We start from the raw sequence: 27,296 nt of genomic DNA on the forward strand, positions 1-27,296 counted from the left end.
AGTCTTCTATCTTTCGCTCGATGATTTGCACCAAAGGTTCGGCTTCCACCCACTTAGTGAAGTAGTCGATTGCAACGACTATGAATTTTCTCTGACCAGATGCCGGAGGGAAGGGACCGAGTATGTCGATCCCCCATTAGGCGAAGGGCCACGGGGCGACAATAGGGGTGATTTGGCTGGCTGGTCGGTGTTGTATGTTGGCATACCTCTGACACGGCTCATACCTCCGAACCAGTTCAGCCGCATCCGTCCTCATAGTAGGCCAGTAGTAACCCTGCCGTAGGACTTTGTAGGCCAAAGATTTACCTCCCAAGTGATTTTCGCAGATCCCTTCGTGTACTTTTCTGAGTGCATAGTCTGCGTCGGTTGGGCCCAGGCACTTCAGCAAGGGAAGGGAGAACGACCTTTTGTAGAGTCGGCCATCCATTATCACATATTGGAAGGCCGACCATCAGAGCCGTTTGGCCTCCGCGGGGTCTTCAGGGCTAGTTCCGTCAATCAGGTACTGGACGATCGGATCCATCCAGCTTGGCTCGGCCGCTAGTTGTAGCACCTCCTCGGCCCTGTCGATGCTTGACTGCTGGAGATTCTCCACGAACGTCCGACCCAAGGCGTCGTGAGCTGAAGTCGCAAGCCTGGAGAGTGCATCGGCCCGAGTGTTCTCTGATCTAGGGATGTGGGAGATCTTAAAATATTCGAGGCGTGACACGAGATCTTTCACTTTCTGGAGATATCTTGCCATAGTCGGGTCTCGCACCTCGAATTCGCCCTTGACCTGCCCCACGATTAGCTGAGAGTCGGAGAAGACTCGGAGGCTGTCGATCCCAAGCTCTTTCGCCATCCTCAAGCCAGCGAGGAGCACCTCATACTCGGCTTGATTGTTGGAGGCTTTAAAGTCGAATCGAAGGGCGTACTCAGTGACTACCCCCTCCGAGTTGGTGAGCAGGAATCCGGCCCCGCTCCCTTGAGCGTTGGAAGCTCCGTCGATGTGCAGCACCCAGGTAGACCTGGGGTCAGGTTCCGAGATTGCAACTTCTCTGGGGCTCCCGCCTTTCGATCCTTGGTCGGTTGTCGGGCACTCCGCAATAAAGTCGGCCAGGACCTGGGCCTTCAACGCAGGTCGCGGTCGATACTGAATGTCAAACTCACTGAGCCTCATTGCCCATTTCGCCAATCATCCCGATGTGTCAGGGCGACACAATATCACCCTCAGGGGCTGATCGGTAAGGACCACGATGGCGTGCGCTTGAAAATACAGACGAAGTCACTGTGCAGACACGATCAGGGCGAATATCATCTTCTCCGTCTTTGAGTACCGAGCTTCAGCACCGTGGAGCACTTTGCTGGTGTAGAATATAGGTTGATGGATTTGGCTCTCGTTCTCTCGAACGAGCACCGAGCTAACCGCTTCAGGAGAAGTGGCCAAATAGAGGTACAGCGTCTCTCCGACTTCCAGCTTCGCAAGTAGTGGCGGGGAGGCCAGGTACCTTTTCAGATCCTCAAAGGCCCGTCGGCACTCATCTGACCAAGAGAAGTCCTTCACCTGTCTTAGTGTTTTAAAGAACGGGAGGCATCTTTTAGCCGACCGAGAGATGAATCGGCTGAGTGCGATGATTCTTCTGTTCAGCTGCTGGACCTCCTTCTTGGTGTCCGGGTGCCGCATGTCGATGATGGCTTTTATTTTCTCAGGGTTAGCTTCAATTCCTCGTTGAGAAATGAGGAACTCGAGAAACTTCTTCGAAGTCACCCCGAAGGCGCACTTAGTCGAGTTCAGCTTCATCTGGTGTTGTCGCAGAGTGCGAAAAATTTCTTCAAGATCTCGAACATGATCTGTAGTTTTCGCACTTTTTACCAGCATATCATCCACATACACCTCCATGTTGCGCCCGATTTGATCTTTGAAGACCTTATTGACGAGTCACTGGTAAGTGGCTCCGACATTCTTCAGTTCGAAGGGCATTACTCTGTAGCAGTAAAGGCCCTTGGCGGTTATGAAGGCTGTGTGCTCCTCATCTTCGGACGCCATCCGGATCTGATTGTATCCGACAAAAGCGTCCATGAAGTTGAGCAGTCGATGGTCGGACGTCGCATCTACCAGCTGGTCGATTTTCGGGAGTGAAAAGCTGTCCTTCGAGCAGGCACGGTTTAGGTCGGTATAGTCGTTGCAAATCCTCCAGCTCCCGTTGGTTTTTTTCACCATGACGACGTTGGCGAGCCAATCGGGGTATGTAGTTTCTCTAACGAAGCCCGCCTCGAGTAGCTTGTCCACTTCTTGGTCGATGGCCTTCTGTCTTTCAGGAGCGAAAGACCACTTCTTCTGCCTCACCAGCCTCATTGCTGGGTCGATGTTGAGTCGGTGTGTCATCATCTCTGGGGGGATATCCGACATATCCGCTGCCGACCAAGCGAATACGTCGGCATTGGCCTTCAACAACTCCACTAGCTATCGTCGCTCGAGGTCAGATAATTGAGACCCAACCCAGACCACTCATTCGGGATTCCCCGTTATCGGGATGGAAACAAGCTGTTCGGTCGGTTCACCCCGTTCTTCTCCTTCCCGTTGGTCCAACTTGTCGACCGTCAGGGAGCCCTTTAATTCGTTACTTTGAGTAGAGATCTGGAAGCATCGACGAGCGAGCTGTTGATCCCCGTGCATTTCTCCGACTCCATTTTTGGTCGGGAACCGAACCAGCAGATGATACATCGAGACTATCGCCCTGAGGGCGTTTAGTCCGGGCCTTCCAAGTATGGCGTTGTAGGCCGAAGGCACTTGGACGATCGCAAAGGTCAAATGACTATACTTTATCGTGGTTCGATTCCAGCCGTCACGGGCAATGTAACTTCCCCTTCCACCGCGACAGCATCTCCAGCAAAGCCTATCAGGGGTGCAGAGACTCTCTTGAGCCGGTCGGCCGACAGTCGCATTCGGGAGAAGGTCGAGTAAAACAAAATATTCGTCGAACTTTCATTATCTACAAAGATCCTTCTTACATCATAATTTGCTATTATTGTCGAGACAACAACAGTATCGTCATGAAAAGTTTGGACACCCCGAACATCTTCATCTGTAAAAGTAATTACATCATCTTCGCGCAGCTTCTTCGTCGGCTCCCCTCTAGCAGTCGTCCCCGGGCCCAGTCGTTTGGAGATCATGTTGATGACCCCGGCTGTAGGCTGGTTATTCGTTGCTTCTTCAGTCGGCTGGGGTCGTCGGTCGGTGACGGGTCGAGTCGGCAGGTTTCTCCGAAATTTATCGAGATACCCTCGGCGTATGAGGGCCTCGATCTCATCCTTGAGTTGGATGCACTGCTCGGTGTTGTGGCCATGGCCCCGATGGAACCGGCAGTACTTTCGTCGATCGAGGTCCTTTGCCTTCAAAGATGGAGGCCGTCGCAGATATTCCTCCCCTTCGATTTTCATCAAAATCTGTGCACGAGGAGCAGAGAGAGGAGTATAGGAGTCATACCTGGGACGCACCGGCCTCGGACTCCACCATCGAGGCGACCTCGGGCTCCACCGCTGGGGTGAGACCTGTTTGTCGGTCGGGGCCTGCTAGGCTCGGCAGGGGCCCGACCCTTCCTTCGCTTCTCCTTCGGGCCCTTGGCCTCAGTCAGGCACCGATCGGAAGCTCCTTCGTCCGTGCGCATGTACTTGTACGTGCGCTCCAGCAGTTCGGCGTATGTCCGGGGGAGGATCTTGTCCAAAGAGTAGGTAAATCGGGACCCCCTTAGTCCCCTCTTCATGGCTGAGGTGGCCATGTCTTCGTTGAGGTCCCGGACCTCGAGCGTGGCCGCGTTGAATCGCGTCACGAAGTGTCGGAACGTCTCATTTTCTCTCTGTTTGAGGAAAAAGAGGCTGTCCGAGGTTCGTGATGGCTTCTGGCTGATGTTGAAGTGGGCCACGAAGGAGTGCTCAAGTTGTCTAAAGGAATGAATACTCCCTGGACGAAGGTCGGAGTACCAGGCCCGGCAGCTTTGTGAAGTGTGGCAGGGAAGCCGATGCAAAGAAGGGCATCGGTCGCCCTTTGGATCGTCATGAGAGCCTTGTAGCTCTCCAGGTGGTCAACTGGTAGAGCCGTCGTAAGGCTCCACGTGTGGCATCTTGAACCGACTGGAGATCGGCTCGTCGAGTATGAATCGGGAGAGAGGTTGGGCGGTCTAGAAGTCGACATCATTCGAAGATTTCTGACCGTCCACCTGAAGCTGGGCGAGCCGACGGTCAATTTCTTCGAACCTACGCTCGTAGTCGTCCATCCGTCGGTGCTGAGAGACTCCAGGAGTCGAATCTCTCGATGAATCTGAGAGGGAGGCGGAGGGTGTCCGCAGCCGCTTCTCCTTCCTTGCTCGCTCAAGCTGGGAAGGAGAGGGGCGCTGGGACCGGTGGGTGTCACGCCGTGGCGGCCTCTCTCCTTCTCAATGAGAATACGGGGATAGTTGCTCCTGAGGAGGAGACGGAGATCGTCGCGGGCGTCGGCAGCTGCCCCTGGACGGCATCGGGTTCGCCGCCGGTTGCTCCGCCGGCGAAAGCAGCAAACGAACGGGTGGTTGAAGGCCTTTGATCGCGTCCGCCAACACAGTCATCTGCTGCACGATCGCCGCGATCTGTGCCTCCGTGGTCACCACGGGATGGAGAGAGCTAGGCTCCGCCGCGGGGAGTGGTGGAGAGGGGAAGAGTGTCTCGCCAATCCGGTGGCTCTTGACCGCTGAGCCCTGGTTCTTGTCATCTCGGAAGGATTCTTCAAACTCTGTGGAGGTCGTGTGCTCCCCCTACCTGGCGCGCCAAACCTGTTGCGGCCAATCCCCTCGTCGCCTGGTCGCTGGGAGCGAGCGCCCGCAAAAGAAGTCCGCACTGATCGGAGGTGTCTCCGGCGGGGACCGTCCGACGGTCAAGTCAAAGAGGAGATTAGGCAACAGTAGAAAAGAATCAAGGAGCTCAGCGAGTGAGAGAGCGAAAGAGAGAGCTAAAGAGGAAGAGTTCAATGGTTTCGAAAGGAATCTCCCCCAGCACTGTTGCCTTCCCCGTTTTATAGCAGAGCGCGACATGATGCCGTTATTAATGACGTAGACAATGAGAGAGTTGTCAAATCGTCGGAGACTGTCAGGATCGCCGTGGGACTGTCAAGTCGCCGTGGGGCTGTCAAATCACTAGGGTTGACCCATGCCTTAGGTGGAACAATATCCCAGGCGGCTACCCCGCACGCCTTTGTCAGGGTGGCGGCCCACAGCAATCGTACGGCATTTGAGGGAACCGCCCAACTGTACGTCGGCGTCTGGCTGAGGAACGTCGGGTGAAAGCTCAGAGACCCTCCGACGGATAGTCGGAGATGTTGCGAGAGTCGGATATCGGACTCCACAGTTCGACCAGTCGGGAACGAAGAAAATCTGCCCGACCGACGTATACTCGATCGGTCGGTGTCGGCAGTCGTCGATCAGCAAAATCGGACGCTGATCAGACGGGACCGACGGTGAGTCGAAGTGAGGAGGACCGATCAGTATATCACAACAGACTATATATATATATATATATATATATATATATATTATATATATATATATATATATATATATATATATATATATAAATAATGATTTATGATATATTCACATAATTTATGTGATTGGCATGCCTTTCAACGATAAATGATTTATGCTTGCATAGAATATGTACAAGTAACTAAGCGAAAGCCACGTTCACACCCTCATTCCGGAACGATCATCTCGCAATCAGGCGCCAGATCTGCAAACGGGGTAAGACAGATGTCCAAGTTAAAAGAGGAACATACGCTTAAGCCACCTAAGTAGCATCACTCATCATGGCTGCGGATCCAAGCAACCATCATTCATGACATCAAACACCGTCTTTTACCACATGAACGTCACGATAACAATATACAGTCATGGATCAAGATGATGTACCACAGAACAGCTGCATTAAAAATTAATTTTTTTTTTTTAAAAAAAAAGGATAAACGGTCTGCTCTATTTAACAAAAATAGTCGATGCAATCTTTCCGAGCTCAAGCATTGCATAAAGCGCAATGAGCGCCCGAAAACATCATGCAGTATGTGAAGGATTGCAAAGTTACAGTTCATATTCTTCCCAGCAGGTATACCCAACAGCCAAACTGCGGTCCAACAACTATCTTAATTTTATACATGCACCAACGGAAAGCATTATTACATACAAGCCCAATTCAATCCAAGCACTGCATTACGGTTGAAACCATGTCTAGAGCCCGTGGAAGGACACGTGAAGGCCCTTCAGATGGCAACATCGTATTACCGCATGCAGACCCTCAGGCAGGTGCAGAAAAGTTCAGAAGTGGATGAAAAAACACAGGATCTGCATTGTTCAAAGCTCCTGCTTTAGAGTAACGTCAATGATCCCCACAGGGGACTTGGGCCGGTAATGTTCATCTGTGTCAACTTCTTCAATTTCCTGACCAGCATTAAAGACAATATATTCAAGAATTTCAGCAACAAAAGATTGTTTTGCAACAACCAAAACAACTTGTTAATAAATCTAGTCTAAACAAGCATATAACCTGCATGATACTGCATATAAAGCAATAAATTTTACTGATGGCCGAGCAAAACTTCTGTCAAATATCTAAACTAGTACAATAATATTAGGGTGCATTTGGTTACACTTTTTGATTTTTAATTTTTAAAAAATATTTTTAATTTTTTTTTTAAGTTTTACTATTGAGTAAAAGCAAAAAAGTGAAAAATATGTTTGGTAACTATATTGCTATAAAGCAAAAAGTAACGTTTAGGAACGGCAAGTGAAGAGCTCGACGAAGGAGAAGGGTTCAAGAAGAGAGGAAGAAGGAGGTGGGGAGGTGAAGAGCTCGACGAGGGAGAAGGATTCGGGCTCTTTATTTTTTGGTTTGGCGTTTTAGATGTGCAGAAGTAAAAAAAGCAGAAAAGTAAATTTTGGAAAGCAAAAAATTTTTGCTTTGCATATAAAGCAATTATTTTGATTTTTGCTTTTCATGGTGTTTCCAAACATTGCTTTTTGATTTTTGCTTTTTAAAAATCAAAAAGCAAAAAAAATACTTTTTTAAGGACTAACCAAACGCACCCTTAGTTTAGAATAATATAATATTTATCTACTTTAGCTTGATAACATTTTCAAATATCAATTATACTTGTGCAATTATATAAGTATGATAAATATTTACTATTGATAATAGTCAGATACTCCATTATCTATCACTTGTACCTGGTTATTACTAAAGAAACAGATAATATAATACTCATCTATAACAGACATCTATAACAGATAATATAATACTCCATTATAGGTGTATCTTCCTCTTGTATTAGCTAATAAGAGCACTATTTATTATCCAAACATAAAAATTATATTAATGACATTATTGATATGGGTGTCCGTATGACGAATGCAGAGTTCACCACTAACTAAATCTCTATTTTAGATACATATATACTAAATAGAATAGATATAAAAATTCTACTTGTTATCCAAAATAAAGAACTGTATTAATCATATCATTAATATAGACATCCACATGGCCAATGAAGAGCTCAGTACAAGCCGAGCCATAAACATCCTGAAATTTCTACTGAGTCCAAGACAACCAGGACACCCATAATGTAGAAAAAAGGCACCCATCTATGTCATGCACAAAAGGAAAGTCAACAATGATTTCATTACTTGTAAAAGAATGCAAGATCCGACTAGATAAACAAATTAACATGGAACCTGCATTGCAATAATTGAAGAGCGCACCTAGTAAAGGTCTGGGAAAGAAAACAAAGTGATGATACCTTATTATATGTCAATATATACTAGCTGATCATGTCATATTCAATGATAATGTACATCACTAGTTGTGCTCTAGCAAAGTCACAAGATATGAGGTACCATAAAGCTTGACCACTAGAGCATGGTACAAAATAAAATACCACTAGCAACATCCATACTTATGCGCATAAACAGTCACAAGCTTAATCACTACCAAATCCAGACAATATGCAGCATTATACAGTTCCACAAGCAAGAAATCGCATAACTAGTTTTAGTGTTAACCATCCAAAAGTCAGTCATTTATGGGTCGGGTATAGGCTTGCCCTATTCACCAAGCAAGCGCATAGAGTTACTCTAGATAACCAGCAAGCTTGTGAAAGAAAGTATCCACATTCCAACAGTTGTGATCATCAAGACAAATTAAAATATAATGAGAAGCAATACCAGTACGAAGATTTGTATATAACTGTTCTAGATTGTGCTATACATAATACTCTACACGAGGAATATAATTATTAAAGAAGTGAGAAGCAACGGACTTGTATGCACACCTAGTATGACACCCAGATAAAAATTGCAATGATGCCTTAAATACAATCCTGAGCAGTGACTATTATCCAAATAATTCACAGTTATCTTGCTCATGTGACAACTCAAGAATACCAGCTCATGCATTGATAACTAGATCTGTAATAGTTTTCATTTCACAAATGGTTACAAATGAAGTGCCTTCCAAACAAAGAGAAAAAACATCTCATAATCCCTATAGTACTATAGTCAGCAATAATATTCTGGCAATAGTTTGGTAATTGTCGCAAGATCCCCCACACAGTAAGCAGGTCTTTCTATGGGAAAGCGAGAAAATATATCAATCCAAAGAATAGTAGGCAAGGAAAGGGCACTACCTGGACGACATCCTCTCCCTTGACGACCCGTCCAAAGAGAGCAAGCTTGTCATTTAAGTCAGGAATTGGTGCTGTCGTAATAAAGAGCTCGAATCCTTTATCAGCAGGATCAGCGCTTGTAGTTCCAATCATGAATGCTTCATGCTTTGGGCTGCATATATCAGATAAGAAGGTTCAAATAAGAACAAAAGCATAAACAGTCCACAAAAAATAAAAGAAGAAAAGCAGCACAGAATTACATACACACATCAAAACCTATTTATGAATTGCAAGAGAATATGGAATTTCACAGAAAAAATACTATCCAGCACCATAATAGCAAGCTAGCAAACCTTATAGGAAGTTGACCAAGGGATTTTCCTTTCAGGATCCAATCTTCCACAGTTCCAAGTCTTTGAGAATCACCTCCTTGAATTACATAATTCTTTATCACATGATGAAAAGGCATCCCTTTGAAATAACCATTTTGACTGCATCATAGATTATTGGCTAGTCATATTATTTTGACAAAAAGAGACGTGGGAAAGACAATCTAAGCTGATTGATAGCATTTTACATGCTGTGCTGTTTAAGAATATCATGTGCAGACTTTTGCTGTGAGCAAATTTTACGTTCCCCATTAGTGTTCACACAGGCTAATATAGTTTAGTCACTCAAGTTCATTAAAGGGAAATAAAAAAGGGATCAAGAAAACCTCATCTCTTGCAGGAAAAACAAAGACAATAATGAGCTGCTGGAATCCAGGAATCAAAATAATCAATTGAATTGCAATAGGGTCACAGGTGAGTCAATAAATTCCAGAACATTTAATGTCTTTGAGAATGAATTAGGTACGGTGCATCAGCAACAGCCAAAAACTTATTAGAAAAAGGAGTAGGAGGAATCTACACGTATACTCAGCAATACTTTCAAGTGCTCACCATAACTCAACAAACTTGCCCACAATGTCAGGAGAAGCATCCCTGTAGAGCTCCATAGTTATTGAACCTTTGGCAGTGTTCAAAATCTATTGCAACAACACAACAATTTAGTCATGAGTCAACTGAAAAAAGGTATTTAGATAAGCACATCCAACATTACATGCAGGCCTACAACCTTGTGAAGTGAAGTGTGAACTACAATGAATTTGGTTCTAATAATTTGACAAACGTTGAATCGGTACTTCTCCAAAAGGTTGAATTGTTAGTAAAGTATAATATGAGATGCCATAGGGGCCATTGTGTTTCAAACATTAGGTTAAGAAACAAAGTAGCATACATTGATGTCAAGAAAACTTTTGCCCATGCTATTAATTATATCACCAAATCCACAAAATATCATATAATTTTTCTTATATCAACACACACACACACACTCGGTTGACAATCTTACACAGATGAGGTTATTGAATCATTCCTGTCTTACTAATTAAGGAACAAGGCAATATTCCATTATTAATAATGAAAAAGAAAGTAAAATGCAAAAAAAATAGCACATATATGATCGATGAAGTGATACCAATGGAAAATCAAATTCTCTTGCCAATCAGCTGCAATCTAACAGAAATGTAACGTCATTAAAAAGAGAAATTTTGATAATTCAAAAGAAGGAATTGTTGGCAGTATAATGGATACAAGTTGGATCAATAAGCATAACCAGGGTATAAGAAGCAAAACAGCCAAAAAGTCATGAAAGTAAAGAAGCATCATGTTAAGTGCTAATTTTTAGTCCAACCAAAAGTCTAGAAGATATTTTTTTGAACCTTACAAGGGACAGGTAACAGTACGCTCAACTATAGAACAACGAAGATTATGACTTCTATTTTAGGAAATTGCCAATTTTTTTAGAGGTGGCCCGCTAGGTGCAAATAATGATAGCATGGATAAATCCATCAGAGACACATTTACTTAATTTTCCTTAAAAGTTGATACATTAACTGCTTAAAAACTAGCACATATAATTTTGAACATCACAATCAACAGAATTAAGTGTCCTGCTGTCTCACAGAATTAGTGTCATTATTCAAAATAACATAGTTGACGAAGCTGCAGGCTTGACTAGATGATGATCAGTAGAAATAAATTTGATCATGAAACTAATGGTTTGCTTTGATCAAATTGTTAATAAGTTGAACAAAAATATGCAATAAGTTAATTTTTATAAATCAACTTCTGAAAAATTTATAGGAACAGAATTCGATATTAAACTTAAGACCTTAAAGGCGGAGAAACTTACAGCATAACTTGGAAGATCGTGTTTCTTTGATTCTCCAAAGGTTTTTGAGCGCTTTACCACCTACACAAATGAAGACGAAAATAAGAATTGTGAAAAATGATATACTGAAATTGAAGTTGCATCTTGTTTAAGCAAATCTAATGGCAGAAGAGAATCGAAAGGATATCTTCAAAAGATAAATATAAAAACTTTATAATGCACGCCATTATAGGTAAAATGAATTACTCTTTTCCATAAAAATTGGCAAAACTGAAAGAAGTTGAGAAAAAGTTTATACCTCAAAATTAGGCAAGCCAACCCCTACTTGATAGCTTGACCTACAATAAAATTGAGTCAAACTTAGATACCTAAATGCATACCAACACGACAACTTATAGTTATCATGTTCTGGAGCTAATTTAGATTCCAGATTGTGCATTCCTATAACTAAATGATGAATATGACTATAGCTTTAGTAAGATATACACATTAAACATATACATATAAATGGTGCATAAAGATGCTAACCTTTGATACCAATGCTTGTAAGTGGCATATAGGGATAAAACAATCAAGATGACAATGAGGTTGCAAGTAATGATAGTGGTCAGACTTATTCGTGTTGGACCCTTCTTCCTCTTGCTTTGTTGTAACAATGCCTGTGGTTTGATTCTTGCCATGAGGTGCTTCTGCTAAATAATAGTCTCCAACAGCTCCCTCTACTAAAAAAAAACAAATAAAGAAAGAAAGAAAGAAAGGAAAACAATGAATAAGTCATGAAAGTCAGTCAATGGTCAATTGCATATTTAAATCCATCGATCTCATGCGTAAAAGGTCGTTGGCTTAGGAAATATTTCTTTTGTCACAATCTAAAGATTTTCAAATTTGAATCTAATGATAGAATCTAAATATTTAAATTTGAAGCTTCTTGCAGTTCATGATTTTCAACATCGAGAATTGACAGCAGTAATGACTCCATCATCTAAAGATTCTATCATTAGAGGTGCTTGCAGAGAAAATAGATTACAACATGCCTCCAAATTAGACTTTCGACATGTACCATGAACCCTTATTTTCTGAGAATAGAGGTGGGTGTGCAAGCAATTAACAGGAAACTGATGTTGTCAAACGAATTAAAATTAGAAGCATTCATGCAAAATAGCATGTATGTATATTATTAGATAGTAATCATTAACTCTTCATGCAGTACAATACAAGGATCCTTGAAACAACAAGCACATAATGATCCGTATGATTGCACCATGTTTTATTTAAGGCTGTATTTGGATGCGGCATAAGCCTGGAATAGATGAATTACCTTACTTTGAATCCACTTCCCTCCAAATACACTATTACACCATGTTGGATGGAATTCAGGGTTAAGTGAAAAAGTAGCTCTTCTTACAACCTGTTGCTCTTAGAATAAATAGGATATTTTTCTAGCACTTGGTGGCTTAAAGTGGAATAACCAGAGTAGAGGCCTTGTTCCACTTTAGCCCTGAAACAAATGCAGCCTTAGTGAACTATAAGCAGCGGAATTGCCTAATCAGTAGCAGTAGTACAGTCCTAACTCCTAACCATCAAAAGTGTTGTTTGGTATATCACCAGTGATATAATCACTGGAGTGATGTGATCACTGAGGTGATATGAACACTTAGGTGATGTGCAAACACTGAGGTGACATGTAATCACCGTGTTTGATATATCACTGGAATATCACTAGAAATAAAACTTCACTGTGTTTGGTATATCACCAAATAGTGATAATGATAATATATAAAATACCATAAATAGCTTTATACATTAATACATAATAATTACTCTACAACTTGATTAAACATTCTTCATTTATAACTCCTCACAAAAACATGTAGCAGTAGTAATAATAATAATATTTATTTATTTATTTATAATGATAGGTATTTATTTTGATGAACCTATTAAAATGATATTACGATATTATATATAATCAAACTTGACTAGGCTCAGCTAATTTTAACCATCAATATCAGGGCTACCCATTAGAAATGATTTAGCCCATCAAAATAAATTGAGAAAAAAAAAAGCATGAAGGATTTAACATGATCCATCCATGCCAATTCCTATAGAAATAAAATAGATATCTAATAAACAAATAAAAGGTATCTATATCATTTAATTAAATCTATCAATAAAAATAAAAAACACATCTAGTAAATAGACATCTATAGAAAAAGACGAGGAGGATTTTTAATTTCTTCCCAATTTACTGACTAGGGATATTTTTGTCCCAAAATTTCAGCACATCACCAGTACCCGATGATGTATTATCACATGGGGTATGTGTGGTGATAGCATCACTGCATTGTGCAGTGATGCTATCACCAAATTTATCACTGGATCCTTCATTACTGGATAGAATTTTGCAATATCAAACAAGGTGATCACATCACTGAAGTGATGTGAAATATCATCCCCTATCAAACAGCACCAAAAAGCATTCTAGCTCTTGCAGTAGGCTCCTAGCTTGCCCTTACATGCCTAGAGTTGCCTTGTTAAAAATATTTTGACATCAACCCAAGAGGGTTGATTTATATTGAATGTCACTTTATATAAGTCCACAAAATGTGATGGATAACATCTGGTTTCATAAAGTTGACCTGATATAGGATGAAAAACTTAATAATTAAGATTAACAAGACAGAGAATAGAAGCATTATAAAGTGTGCACACACAAAAGATACCAGGACAACGAAGTGGACATTTTCCTAGCTCCCAATGTGCATCATGTATGGTCATGAGATATTTTAGTTTTTGGACACATATATACATATAATTCTTGAGTATCTTACATATCTAATGCCAAAAAAAAAAAATACGAATGAGGCATGATTATGATAAACTTGATAATGAATATAAGCTCTTTTTCAATTGTGTTTTGAACTTGGTTCTCTGAAAGTTCAACAGGACATGACAAAGTATCTCAAACCACCTGTAATGCAAGCATAAAAGTACAAGCATAAGAATATTTTCTTTTAGAGGGTAAGCCCTGGGCAACAATGAGGTCGCTCCATTACAACCTAGAGGTCACGGGTTTGAAATATAAAACAACCTCTCTACATGCGAAGGTATGGCTGTGTACATCTGACCTTCCCCAAGCCTTGCAATGGTGGAGTTTCATGCATTGGACCACCCCTTTTATACTTTAATTTGTCTAGTAACAGTTATTCAAAATTCAAATGGGATCCACATAATAAATATTCAAATTTTATCTCTATTAAAGTTTTCTATCAGCTCGAGTTCATTATTAATTTTCTTTGAAATAGGATAGTGCATTTTTAATAGATGAGAAATCAACATGAATACCATCTCATGTGACATTTAATGGCAAAATCAGAAATTTTTTAAGCCATCTCTCTGAGACTCATGAGTGCATGTGTCATTGTGTAAACTACGTCAATGTCTGTTATCGATGATTCTGATCTGCAAGTGTTGTTTGATTTGTGCAAAGTAAGGTGGTTCAACATCTGATAAATCAGCGTAAAAAACGTCATGTTATATGTAGAGGTCATATTGATGTCGATACACCTATTCATGATCCCATTCCAACATGAAAATTTCTATCACGGCGAATATAAAACATTAATACGGTGATATCTAATAATTATTTTTTTGATGAAACATATCTAACAAATATATCATCGATTTAACCATTTTTTCTCGAAAAGAAGGGTCGTGGATCCAAAGAGAAGCTTAAAAAAAGGTCCCAATTCAATTCATTTATATTGCGCCCATGACTGTGGATATAGAAATCAGGTAAACATAACTATGCAACAACACTTAAGCTATATGTGTCTGAAGCGCGACTGGAGATGCACCCCTTCACTAGAGGAAACAGAAGGCATATTCGAAGGGTCAGAATAATTTGATAATAACACTATAACAGGTCTATCATCCATGGCAACAGAGGTTAATAAAAGTAAAATTTTGAAAGGTTATCCATCAAACTTTTAACATCTCTCGCTACGGAGATGTGCGCAAAATTTTTCTCGATTGGAAGAGCGGACATGCAGATCCAACAGATACGGTAACGTTCGAACGAAAGTCCGTAGTTCCGAGGAAGCATACGTAACGTCAACTCAGAAATCAAGAGAATACGACATCGATCAAGCACACGGATGCAGGAAAGCAAGAAGGGGAAAAAAAGAATAAGTCAAAGAAGTAATTGTCAACTGCAAATCAGAGGCATCGGAGCACGCCAACCCGAGAGGAGGAGGAGGAAGGTTAGGGCAGGGGGGCTGGGAGAGGGTTTTCTTTTTTTCCCTTTTCTTGGGAAAGAAGAAGAAGAAGAGAACTTATGCCTTGCGCGGGGTGCTGCTACGGGGCGAAGGAAGAAGAGAAACGGAGGCGAGACTTACGGTGAGGATAGCCTCCTCTGCTGGAGGTGACCGGAGATGGGCTCGCCAGCCGCCTTTTTCGCCGTCGGATGCAGGGGGAGAGCCTTGAGAGACCACCGCTGCTTCGACGACGCGTCGGGGTAGGGAGAGGAGGAGGAGGAGGGGGAGGCGGAGGGTAGAAGGTGGACACGGCCTGCCTATCAGGGTTGCGGTCTGTTATTCTATTGATTTAATTTAGTATATATCCATGTCGTTGTGGACCGGTCTGGGCTGGTGCGCGCATAGAAATTTCTCATCTCATCTGAGTAATTCTTTGTGCACCGCGTCAAAAAAAAATACACCGCCTCATTTTGTTAGGCACGCCGGTATTTTTTTTAAATATATATTTAATTTTTATAATTTTATTTTTATTAATATTAAATAATAAAAATATTTTTTTATAAAAATTATAACATTCTACGGTAGAATTATAACTTTCGTCAAATCATAATTTTATTTTAAAAATTATAAAAAAATATATTTTTATTATTTTAAATTTATAAAATTTTTAAATGATAAAAATATTTCTTTCATTCTTATAATATTGTACGGTCAAATTATGATTTGCTGTTGTAAATAAAATTATAATATAATCGTAGGATATCACAATATTATCACAGAATGTCATAATTTTTTTTTTAAAAAAATATTTTTATCATTCAAAATTTTAAATCAAAAAGTAAAACTGTAAATATTAAATGTACGTTGGAAAGTGATGACTATTTGGACTAATAAAATAAAATGATGTATTTTTACTGCATCACGTGTGGTGCAAAAAACTTTTTCCTCATATATTGTCTCGCTTATGCCACAGTGTCACCCAGTGGGTCGTAGATAAAAATCATGGGCCCAATATATGCCGCATCCTGATAAATAAAAAAAATTGATTCAATTAAATTTTTTTTGGTAATAGTAAATTAATAGCGGAACTCATTAACCAGACTATAACATTTAGTTTTTGTTGAGCAGACCTTTAATATCAACTCTAATTTTTCATAAAAAAAATATCTCAAATTCTAACGCAGCATACACTTATTTGTCAATATGTATATAATCATAAACATATATATAAATATAGATACATACAGATGTGCGGCCAAAATATAACCGCATGAGAAGTAATATAAATATAAATATACAATAAGTTTGTATAGATATGTGTAAAATTAAAAATGAAATGATACTAATTAGGCAAAAAAAAAAAATCAGTCATTAAGCTCTCTTTTGTTTAAAACCAGCTAGGACAACCCAATAAATGGAGATGACGAATGTGTCATACCCCTAACTCAGTATCCAGACCAACTACATAATACGGCTGTATGAACCCTAAAGTAAAACTCTAGAGATCATACAAAGTCTATAAGATCACTTCGTTGCTCGCCTCTAGGTCAAACATATCCGAAACTGTGTCCTACAACTCTAAAAAAGTAAAAAATAATTGTAAGCTTTATAATCTAATAAAAACCCTCCGTACTTACATCGCTATAAATATAAAAATATTTTTTAATAAATATATATAACTAATAAAAAAATAATAAGATTCATACGTCATCAATTTGATAGTTGGATAATATCATAACATACAATTCTATTAAACACGTTATATATCACAAATCAATAATTTTATTTAACGATAACTCAACAAGATTATTTATGATTAATCGATTAACACAATTCTGATCCAGACAATATTATTATTTCGGTATTGGACTATATCCGCCCATGCTCTAGTCTGTGGTAAGCTAAACATATACTATATTTCTGTCCGTGAGCAGTAACCACATCTCAGTCCATGGCTAATATCATAAATACCATTTTCACACATCCCTCCAAATCCAGATGCCGTTCAATTAGATATGATTTATCATCTTGATTTAATTTTGACACCGGACTAGTCACAACCATACTCCAGTTCATGACAAGTCAAAACATCTCAGACCTAAGCTTATGGCTGATATGCTATGTTTCACACATGATCGACTAGTCCATATACTCCACTTTCCTATACTTATAGTTACTTTTTGGTATTAGACTAATTACAATCATGCTCTAGCATATGATACGTCAAACACAATACTGCGCTCCAGTCCGAGGTTGATCTAGTATACATATCTTATTTCTTGCATGGCCAATCAGTTTAAACACTGCCCTTGTTCGATCCATATTATTAAAGTCATAATCTAATCTTTTTTTGTATTAAATTAGTTACAGTCATACATCAATCCGTGGCCGACCAAAAATAATGCTATACTCTAATCCGAGATCGATCTAGTATATACACCATATTTCTTGTATGACCAACTAACTTAGGTACTGCCTACACCTCATAATTATGTTAAATCATAACTTTTCTTTTTCAACATGATATATATAATTAAATACCAATTATCATGAATCATGTAAAATCAATTCATCAACACATGATACATGAGCCAATATATAAAGAAAAAAGACAATCATGTAGGCACAATTATGAATAAAATTTTCATAATCATATAAATGATTGTGTCAAAAAATTATTTTTTGGTACAAGTAAAAAAATCATTATCTCTACCGATGATTGACTCAAATATAGTAATCGATGAATTTTTCAATCTACGAACTCGAAAATAAGATATTCCACTAGATACTTTGTGCAGATGGTCGCATCTCTACATGATTAGAGTCAAACATAAAAATTGTTGATGATTAAGAATGGTGAAAAATTATGGTAAACGATCCCAATGCCGCAAGTTCAAAATCCCCCCTAGGATTATTTGGTCAATCTAAGTGTACTCAACATCTGGATCCTCTGCTGGTCCATAGGATTTCTAGAGAAAAATCTACGAAGAGAGAGAAAATTATAGAGATAGAAAATGAAGAGAGAAAATAAGTAAAGAGAGGGAAGAGAGAGAAACTCTCTCTTTCTTTTCTTCTTTTTTCTCTCTTTGTTTTTCTTTTTTTTTTTCTCTTTTTTTGTGTTTCCTCTGTGTTTTCTCTACTTAGAACAATAGAAGAGGTGGAAGACCTTAGGGCCAACCAACCCCTCCCCATTATAGGCGATCTCCCAATGACAATGGCGACTTGTCCCCATCTCGATGGCCATACTGGCGCTTGACAGTCCAATCACTATACTTATGGTGACGGCAGCTAGCTTGGAGAAAGGAAAAGAGAAGAAACAAGGGATGGCCCTGCTCCACACTAATTTGACACCTCACCGATCTAAATCCCAGCAATGGTGACCCCATTATTGATAGAAAACAAGAAAAAGAATGGCCTAAGCCTTATCTTGGCTCTAGTGAGATCAAATTGCCAATTTGTCACTAAAAATCTCAAAGACCTTCTATGAAAAATCAAGAAAAAATCAAAGGATTTCTCACCGATGAGGGATGGGGTTTTGGGACAAAGTAGCTAGGAAAGAAAGGAGGTACTTATAGACCAAAGATCCTAGGGTTTGGCTACCATAGGACCCTTTTTCCTAGCCATAAATGAAGAAGAAGAAGACTTCCCCTGCCTCACATGCATAGCAAATGAGGTTTCTTATTTTTTTTGAGTACTTTAAAATTTATGCAAATTTTTAAAAAAATATCCTGAGATCGAGCCTTTACATTTTTTTCCTCTAAAATAATTTCGTCCTTAAAATTAGTAGACCTAAAATTTCAAACAATTAAGGACACAACTTCTTTATCTCACCTCTGAGCTTCCACAAACCATCCTCTTTCTATATGATTGATCCATTAAACTATTAGTAAAGCAAAGTCTAGTCCCTCCAATTTTTGGTCTCTTCCAATTATCTTCTACATCAAATACTCCCCATAGTCAAATTCATATAGGAAAATCCAATAAATTTCTAAGTTCCATCACATAAAGTCCACCATATCTTATCAAAATGGATATGTAAAATGAACTATGCACATTTAATAGAATTTGTGATGATGCTATTTACCTTACTTGAGATCTTATATGGATCTATATATCTGCCACCATCGAGTCGAAAACTTTATCGCCTTGTTGAGTAAGTACGTAGATCCATCTCTAAGTCCAAGACTTTTGCTGCACACCTTGGGATAATTTATTTATTAGAACTTCTTGTCGCATATGCTATTCCTTTCTATTAGAGCAAACAGCTTTCTTGTGCTCTTATTAACCACATATGAAGCAACTATCACTAAAATGCTTATACTCTCTTAGATAATGAGGTCCACCACATCGATAACACTTAATGCTATCTTCGGATTGTTCTTTGCCTTTCACAACAGAGCTCGATTTCTTGGTCTTTGACTGAAGAGTCCACCACTTTGAATCTGAGGATCATTTGGTCAGTCTCTTTTCTTTAAATTTTTCTCTTTTGCAGCTTGAGCATCATCAAATCCTTTCTTTAGCACCAGAGCTTTATTAACAAGCTACTTATAAGTCGATAATTCAAATATAGTCACTAGCTGTTGAATTCGATCTTTAGGTCTGTTTTCAAATTTTCTAGTCCTAACACCCTTATCAGCTATCAATGTTGAAGCATATCTAGATAACTCTTCAAACTTTGCCGCATATTGGGCAATCATCATACTGCCTCATTTTAATTGATCAAACTCTTGAAATTTTTGAAATTAGATACTTTAAAAAAAATAATTGGATACTTTGAGGAAAATAGCTCTCATAAAAGATTTTTTTAAATCCTTTCCATATAAAGGGTGCATTATTTAGCCCTAACTTTTTTCTATTCTCCATCTCCCACCAATTGACATCTCATCTTGCAACATGAAGGTGGCAAAAGCAACATTCTTTTCAACAGGACGTCCTGAAATACTTTCTCTATTACTTTTAACTAGCTTTTAGCTTTCATAAAGTCAGAGATTTCTATGGATGTTGGTGGTGCATACTTCTTAAAGTCTATCAAACTGATTTAATGCTCCTGCTGGTTTTTAATTTTTTACTGCTGTTGAGACTGTTGCTTCTATATTGGATATTCCATGATCTTCTATTGTTGTTCCTGTTGTGCCTCCAATATTTTCTTCATATCTTCCCTAGCAGTAGTTTGTTATTGCACTAATATTAACTGAGAGGTTGTAATATATTTTTCGAGCAGGATTTCAAGTTCACCCAGGATCCCATCCCTAAAGTGTTTTCAACAAGCTCATTAGGATGCTCTTGCAGATGTATGTTGCTGATCGACAACGATGGGATGTCTTCCCATAATCTAGGGGCTTCCAAATACTATAGCTATCAGCAAATCGGGTAGGCCTCCTAACATGTCCACATTCATTCCCTCATGCTATGTCAATATATCTAGGTCAGGGTTAACATTCATCAAATTACTTTACTTGAGTGATAAATAGGCCTTACATTCATAATGAATTTAATTTACCCCAACCTAACAATTTACCCTCGCATACATCCTCCTTAGACTTAAACCCTAGTGATCAAAATCCTAAGTTTTGATATCACTTATGGCACAGTCCCTAGTGATCTTAAACCTAAGCTCTGATACCACTCTATCATATTTCAAACCCAGCACTCAGGTCGATCATATGACATGGCACATAAATCTTAAAGCGAAGTCCTAGAGATCATACAAGGCCTATAAAATTATTCTATTACTCAAACTCCAGATCAAACCCATGTGAAACAATGTATCCTACAAATCTTAAAAAAAAGAATGATTGTGAGCTTTATAATCTAATAAGAATCTCTCATACTCATACCAATATGAATATGAAAATATCTTTTAATAAATATATATTCGATAAAAAAATAATAAAATTCACACATTATCAATTTGATAGTTGAATAATATTATCACATTCAATTCTATTAAACACGTCGTATATCACAAATCAATAATTCTATTCAATAGTAATTTAATGAGATTACTTATCATTAGCTTATTGATACAATTTTAATCTAGACAATATTGTTATTCTGATATTAGACTAGACCCCTTTATACTCCAGCCCGTGATAGGCCAAATATACATCATGTTTCCATCCGTGATCGGCAACTATATCTCAGCCTGTGGTTGACATCACAGATATTATGTTTCATACATGTTGGCTAGTCCAGATATTCTTCAATTAGACATGACTCATCATCTTGATTTGATTCTAACATTGGACTAGTCACAACCATGTTCCAGTCCGTGGTAGGCTAAAATATCTCTATCCGCTGCTGATATGCCATATTTCATACATAGCCTACTAGTCCATGTGCTCTCCTTTTTCATGCTCACAGTTATGCAAATTAATATTTGTCTTTCTATTATTGAACTAATTACAATCATGCTTCAGTTCGTGATATGCCAAACACAATACTGTATTCTAGCCCAAGGCAGATCCTGCACACACACCAAGTTTCTTATACGACCAATCAATCTAAACATCATCCATGCTCCATCCATATTATTAAAATCGTAATATAATTTTTGATATTATATTAGTCACAGTCACGCTCCAGCTTGTGGCATGCCAAAAACAATACCGCACCCTAATCTGAGACTATCCCAGCATATGGACCACGTTTCTTGCATGATTGGCAAATCTAGATGCCGTCCATACCCCATCAATTATGTTGAATCATAACTTTCATTTTTCAACATGATATCTATAATTAAATACCAATTATTATGAATTATGCAAAATTAATTCATCAATGCATACACATGAGCCAATATATAAATAAAATACAAAATCATGTACATACAATTATAAATAAAATTTCTATAATCATGCAGGTAATTGTATCAAAAAATCCTTATTTTTATTGGTAATTGACTCAAACACTGTAATCGATAACCTTCATGAGCTATAAACTTGAAAACAAGATATTGTATTTGATATATTATGCAGACAGTCGTACCTCTATATGATTAGAGTCAAATATAAAAATCGTAGATGATTAAGGATGGTAGAAAATATCATAACAATGTAGGTTTAAGACTCCTTAAAGATTAAGTGATCAATCCAAGTATACTAGATATTTGGATCTTTTACTAGTTCATAAAAAATTTATAGATAAAATTTATGAAAAAAAATTATAAAAAAAAAATAAAGAGAGAAAATAAGTGGAGAGAGAAGAGAAAGAAACTCTCCCCTTCTCTCTCTCTCTTTTCTCGCTCTTTTTTTTTTTTTTTGCCTTTTCCCCTTTTGTTTTTGTTGTGCTTCCTCTACTTGGAAAAACAGAGCTGGTGGAAGATTTTTGGGCCGACCACCCCGTCCCTCGCACAGATGATCCCCCAACGGCGGTGGCGACCCGTCCCCACCCGGATAGCCGTACCGACGCTCGACAGCCTGATCGTTGTACTTTCGGTGACGGTGGCCGACTTGCAGGAAGAAAAAAAGAGAAGAAATTGGGGATGGCCCTGTTCCACACCAATCCAGCATATCACTGGCCTAAATCCCAGCGACCCCGTTACCGACCAGAAGAAAAGAAAAAGAAGGTACTAAACCTTGCCTTGGCTCCGATGAGGTCAAACAGCCGGTTCATCAGAAAAAAATTCTGAAGATTCTCCACAGAAAATTAAGGAAAAACTGGAGGATTTCTCACGGACGAGGAATGGGATTTTGGGGCAAATTTGCTAGGAGAGGGAGGAGGCTATTATAGACCTAGGATTTGGATGGCCTAGGACCTCTTTTTCTAGTCGGAAACGAGGAAAAGGAAGTCTCCCAGGAATCTTCCTTCCTCCGCCTACATAGAGCATGCAATTTTTTTTTTTTTTTTGGATGCTTTAAAAATTTGTACTTTTTTTTGGAGGGAAAAAAAAAAAGAGGAGTCTTGGGACCGTGCCCTTACGAGACGATACAGTGAGGAGCAAGTCGAACACTAGCCTCGACTCGCCTGCATTCAAGGCATTTTTGAGATTTCGCTTCACATCTCCTCTCCTTCATCCGTTCTTCTCTCCTCTTTTTTTTTTTTTTTGTCCTTCCCCTTCCATTTCGATCTGCTCCCCGTCTCTGCCTCCTGGAGAAGGGACAAATTGGCAGGTTGTTATTCTAATCCTCAGTTTCTCCGAATACACGTGATTAAATGTGCGGATTCGAATTGCGACGATTACTATCGCCATCCGTCCAAAATTCCTTTGTTTTGCATCTCCGCTTGTTGAAATCAAGAAGAGAGATATAGCATCTTTTTGGTATCGGCACATGTTATTATAATTTTATTAATCATGATCTCTTCCATGTTTTGAATCTCGATCGGAGTCGGTTTCGTTCTCACTGTTGTTATTTTCCTGATCAGAAAATGGTGGCGTTTTTCTTGGCGTCAATTTCTTTTCTTCTTTCGTTTCCTTTGAAGAGGATGTGCTTCAGCCTTCAGCCCTAATGATCGCTTGAACGATCAGCATGGCAAGAAGGTCGCACCCAAGAAATAGCCCAAGAAGCTAAAAGGCGACCAGAAAACCAAAGAGATCCTTGCTCCTTCTCCGGCCGCCGAACCACGAGAGAAAGAGCCTGACTGCGATACAGGATGCTTGGGTCGAGGAAGGGACATCCGGTGTAGGTGTGGAAGGGAACTTTTGGCCAGCACTTTTGGGGTCTGGAGTTGTGGAAGATCGCCTGGCTGGTTTCCTTGGCATTCGATATCCTTGCACCGAAAGAGAAGCAGGGGATTATCGTAGCCAGCCCCTTCCTTGTATACCTTGTGCCAGCCAAAAAAATAGATGTTCAGGTCCACTCTTTCTGGTACTCTTTATGAATTTACCCATCCCATCTTTTCTTATCTGGAACTAAGGGTCAAGGATATAAGATACTGCATTGTAACTTGAACCGTTCTCTGGCATAATTCAAGTTCGAACGAATGCCCGCTTTCCATGTACTATTTTGTCATGGTGCACTTGTGCGATAGTCTTCTCGATGTTATGACTGTCTGAAGTGTGTCACTTGTATCCATGCTTAGATCACTGTGTGAACCAAGACTCTTGGAATCCAGAGTAAGCTTGCACCCTGGTGCATCTATAGATCACCAGGTTCCTGGGTAAGTAGAAGCTCAGATTTCTTCTGCTTTAGTGCATGGTTATTTGTTGAAGCACAAGAAAATCATCCTGTGCATACACACACACAAAAGAAGAAGAAGAAGCAGAAATAGAAAAAAGAAGAGCAATGCCATAGTTAAAAAGAACAATTTCCACACTCAAAAGTTGACATTTGCCAACATTATGACTCTCTTGCACTCTCATCTTCTTTCCATCATACTAGAATCATCGGCCAAAAACTAATAAAACTGAGTTTTATTGTCAATTTAGGCATTGGTTGTGATATATAATGATTAAAAGACCAATTTAAGGTTGTAAACGAAAGCATGAAAAATCTTGATTGATGTATTGGCATCCTATAAGTCAATACCTCTCAAGATATATTGATGTATATTGGCTGTGATTGATAAAGACTCAATATTTTTATACATATCATCCCAGTAAGTTCCTAATATAAATACATGCTAATGTCTTTAGCAAAATCTTTGCGGAGATGAAAACCTTGATCGAGACTAAAAATACTATCTAGATGATGAGCAATATGGCAGGATTTAAGTAGGAAACCCTGACCATCTTCAAGACCCTAATAAAAAATAGTCCATTAGTTATAGTTCCTTTACATAGAGGGATATGATTAATATATAGCTATACTTTCTGGTCCATTCAACTAATGAGTTTTGTTACGTACATATCATCTGGTAAAATTTCTGGTTGCACTTTTTCTTACCCTTTTATAGATAAACTATATATAATAGTCTGGATTGCCAGGACAATTTATCACCTATGAATATGTAGCTTTCTTCTCTTGTATTGTTTGGAAGTGCTTGTTTTTATTCTGAGGCTGTTTTTTTGTGTTACTTCTGAGAACTGAATGTGGAATTCCATGTTCTTTCATTGTTGACGATGTCTTGTAGGTTCTTTTTCTCTAAGGTGCTTAAAAAGCTGTGAGCCTGAGTTCATTGTACCCACTCCAGAAAGACTTTGGGCCATTGACATATCTGGCACATCATTATTTGTAAGACATGCATAGCATGTCTCAATTTCACTTGTGACATGCACCTTTGCAGATGGCATATTCTGCATTTTCCTCCAATGCTTCGTATAAATCTTGTAAATCTGAGTTGTTGGTTCATTTGTTCCCATCTCCATTCTTGTATCAGGTTGTGCACCAATAGTTATGCATGTCAGACTTTTCCTGCAACATCATAGATGTTTTACCTAGTCTTTGAAGTTTGCATGGATGCCAAAAGTACTTATAATACTTGAAAACATGAACTTCTTTTTGTTCATGATATATTATATATCATTTTTGGATGCAAATTGTGGGGTTAGTTTTTACTGAAACATGGTATTCTGTCTTTATTTGTATATCTGGTTATCCATTAAGAACTATGATCTGGCTGCATAATTGCGAAAATAGACCTTGTTTTGCCTTTGATCCTTATAGCTAGGTCCTACGACCTTTAGTTAATCAAACCTCATTTATTCAAATCTGTTTATTCATTACTGCTATTTTACATTCCTTGTTCTTGCACTTTTTTTTAAAAAATTTTCAGATTATTGATGGACTGAAAATTTTTCAAAACATTGGGTTTGTAGATGAGAAGCCCTTATGCCTGTGGTGCAAAATTTACTCAGAAAGCCACTAAATAGACTGTAACTGTATGATTCTGCAGGTAGTCAATGTGCATTCATGTTTTCAATTTGCACATTTCTGTACATCATCATTAGAGGAGAAGTTGTATAAGGTATGTAATATCCTTGCAGTTCACCTGGTTGTGCATTTCTCTCTAGGTATATGATAAAAATTGTTGATGTGTTGATCTACCAAGTTGTGAGGTGTTGTATAACTGATCTCTTTTTTAAGATCAGGCGTGCTCGGTGGCAAGTAAATCGGACCTGAAAAGGTTTTGCCAAGACTTGTTGGTTCTGATTATGGTTACTTTCAAAAAAATACCTTCGCCAATTGCCAGCTATCGAAGCCATCATCTGAATCAAGTATTTTTAGTTTATTTGCATGCCTACTCTTAAAACTCTTGGGATGATATTCTATGTTTGCTGATTGTATCGATCTTTGTCTGAATGAAACCAGCATGGAGGTGGGGCTTATGCTTTGTGATTGCCAGCTTGTCCCATGAGCACTATAGATTTGTACCTATGGAGGAATTTCTACATATGGATCACTTGATAACATTTTCGAATTATTGATCATATTAATTCTTGATGCACATTTAGATTGTTCCTCGCTTATATTGCCATATAACATGTGGTATAACAGTTGAAACTATGGATGCTTTTTGACTTTACTCTACACAGTTCCTGATGTCTGTTTAACGTTTTTGATTTTCCAGGCCATATAAATTCTTTCTCAAGCACTCAGTAACCAAACATCCCCTTGTGTTAAGGTCCTACAAATACTGGGGAACAGCTAGCAAGACTCAGATGTTAATTTCTTGGTGCTGGAGGTTATGCATTTTCTAATGACTCTGCAAGCTAGTGTTTTATTATAGCTGGCAGGTTAGCATGTGAATTTGTTAATGTTATGTTCTTAGAGATTACTTAATGTTTTATGACTCTTGGAACCTTACTATCCTCGAAGCTCATTGTAATTTTGCAGTAATTTCACAGCACACCTTCTATTATTATATAATTGGACCCAATAAATGGTGATCTTTGTTATTGCAGTTGCAAGAATTCTTACAATAATTTTTTACAAGGAAAGCAATTCAATTCATTGAAGTGAAAAGGTGACAAAAGTCATGGCGAAGGATAAAGAGAGCATGATGAAAGCAAATGTAGAGGAATTAGGAATTGTGATATTTGTGGATTTTCCCTCCTCGATTATGTTGAAATTCAGACAACAATTGCATGCTATTATGTAATTGGGGTGATGTAGGTTGAGAAGGCATGGCGTTCAGTTCGGAGCTGCCAACAGAAGACTAGACTTGTTAAGCAACAATCTAAACTACCAAACTAAACTAAACTAAACCTAGAAGTAAGAAAGCAGAAGATAATTTTTAAGATCTAAAGGCTAAGGAAAGCTATGAACTAATCAACAGTTAACTAGTAGCTT

General features: G+C 38.9%; 1 protein-coding gene across 2 annotated transcripts; it reads right to left on the bottom strand.

Annotated features, from left to right (window-relative positions):
- Positions 1–5,912: 5,912 nt before the first annotated feature.
- Positions 5,913–15,460, bottom strand: LOC105059160 (peptidyl-prolyl cis-trans isomerase CYP21-4). 2 transcript variants are annotated; one of them, XM_010942385.3, is made up of 8 exons: positions 15,268–15,460; positions 11,399–11,592; positions 11,169–11,208; positions 10,892–10,951; positions 9,598–9,683; positions 9,010–9,147; positions 8,678–8,828; positions 5,913–6,437 (listed from the first exon to the last, which is right to left on the bottom strand). In XM_010942385.3, the coding sequence occupies exons 2-8, from the start codon at positions 11,548–11,550 to the stop codon at positions 6,351–6,353; spliced, it is 714 nt and encodes a 237-aa protein (XP_010940687.2). In that variant the 5' UTR covers positions 11,551–11,592; positions 15,268–15,460; the 3' UTR covers positions 5,913–6,350. The 2 variants fall into 2 exon arrangements, with proteins under 2 accessions (XP_010940687.2, XP_010940696.2); XM_010942394.4 differs by having other exon boundaries at positions 6,064–6,437; positions 11,399–11,589; positions 15,268–15,454.
- Between the last annotated feature and the right edge of the window lie 11,836 nt (positions 15,461–27,296).

Source organism: Elaeis guineensis, chromosome 9 (genome assembly GCF_000442705.2).
Source record: "Elaeis guineensis isolate ETL-2024a chromosome 9, EG11, whole genome shotgun sequence".
In the NCBI taxonomy this organism is placed as follows: Eukaryota; Viridiplantae; Streptophyta; class Magnoliopsida; order Arecales; family Arecaceae; genus Elaeis; species Elaeis guineensis.

Excerpts from the sequence above, each read along its gene's own strand:
- LOC105059160 (XM_010942385.3), bottom strand. The coding sequence starts at position 11,550 with ATGGCAAGAATCAAACCACAGGCATTGTTACAACAAAGCAAGAGGAAG. Across the intron at positions 8,829-9,009 it reads CTTGGTCAACTTCCTATAAG|CCCAAAGCATGAAGCATTCA; the intron begins GTTTGCTAGCTT and ends TGATATATGCAG. Across the intron at positions 6,438-8,677 it reads AGGGAGAGGATGTCGTCCAG|GAAATTGAAGAAGTTGACAC; the intron begins GTAGTGCCCTTT and ends AATGCTGGTCAG.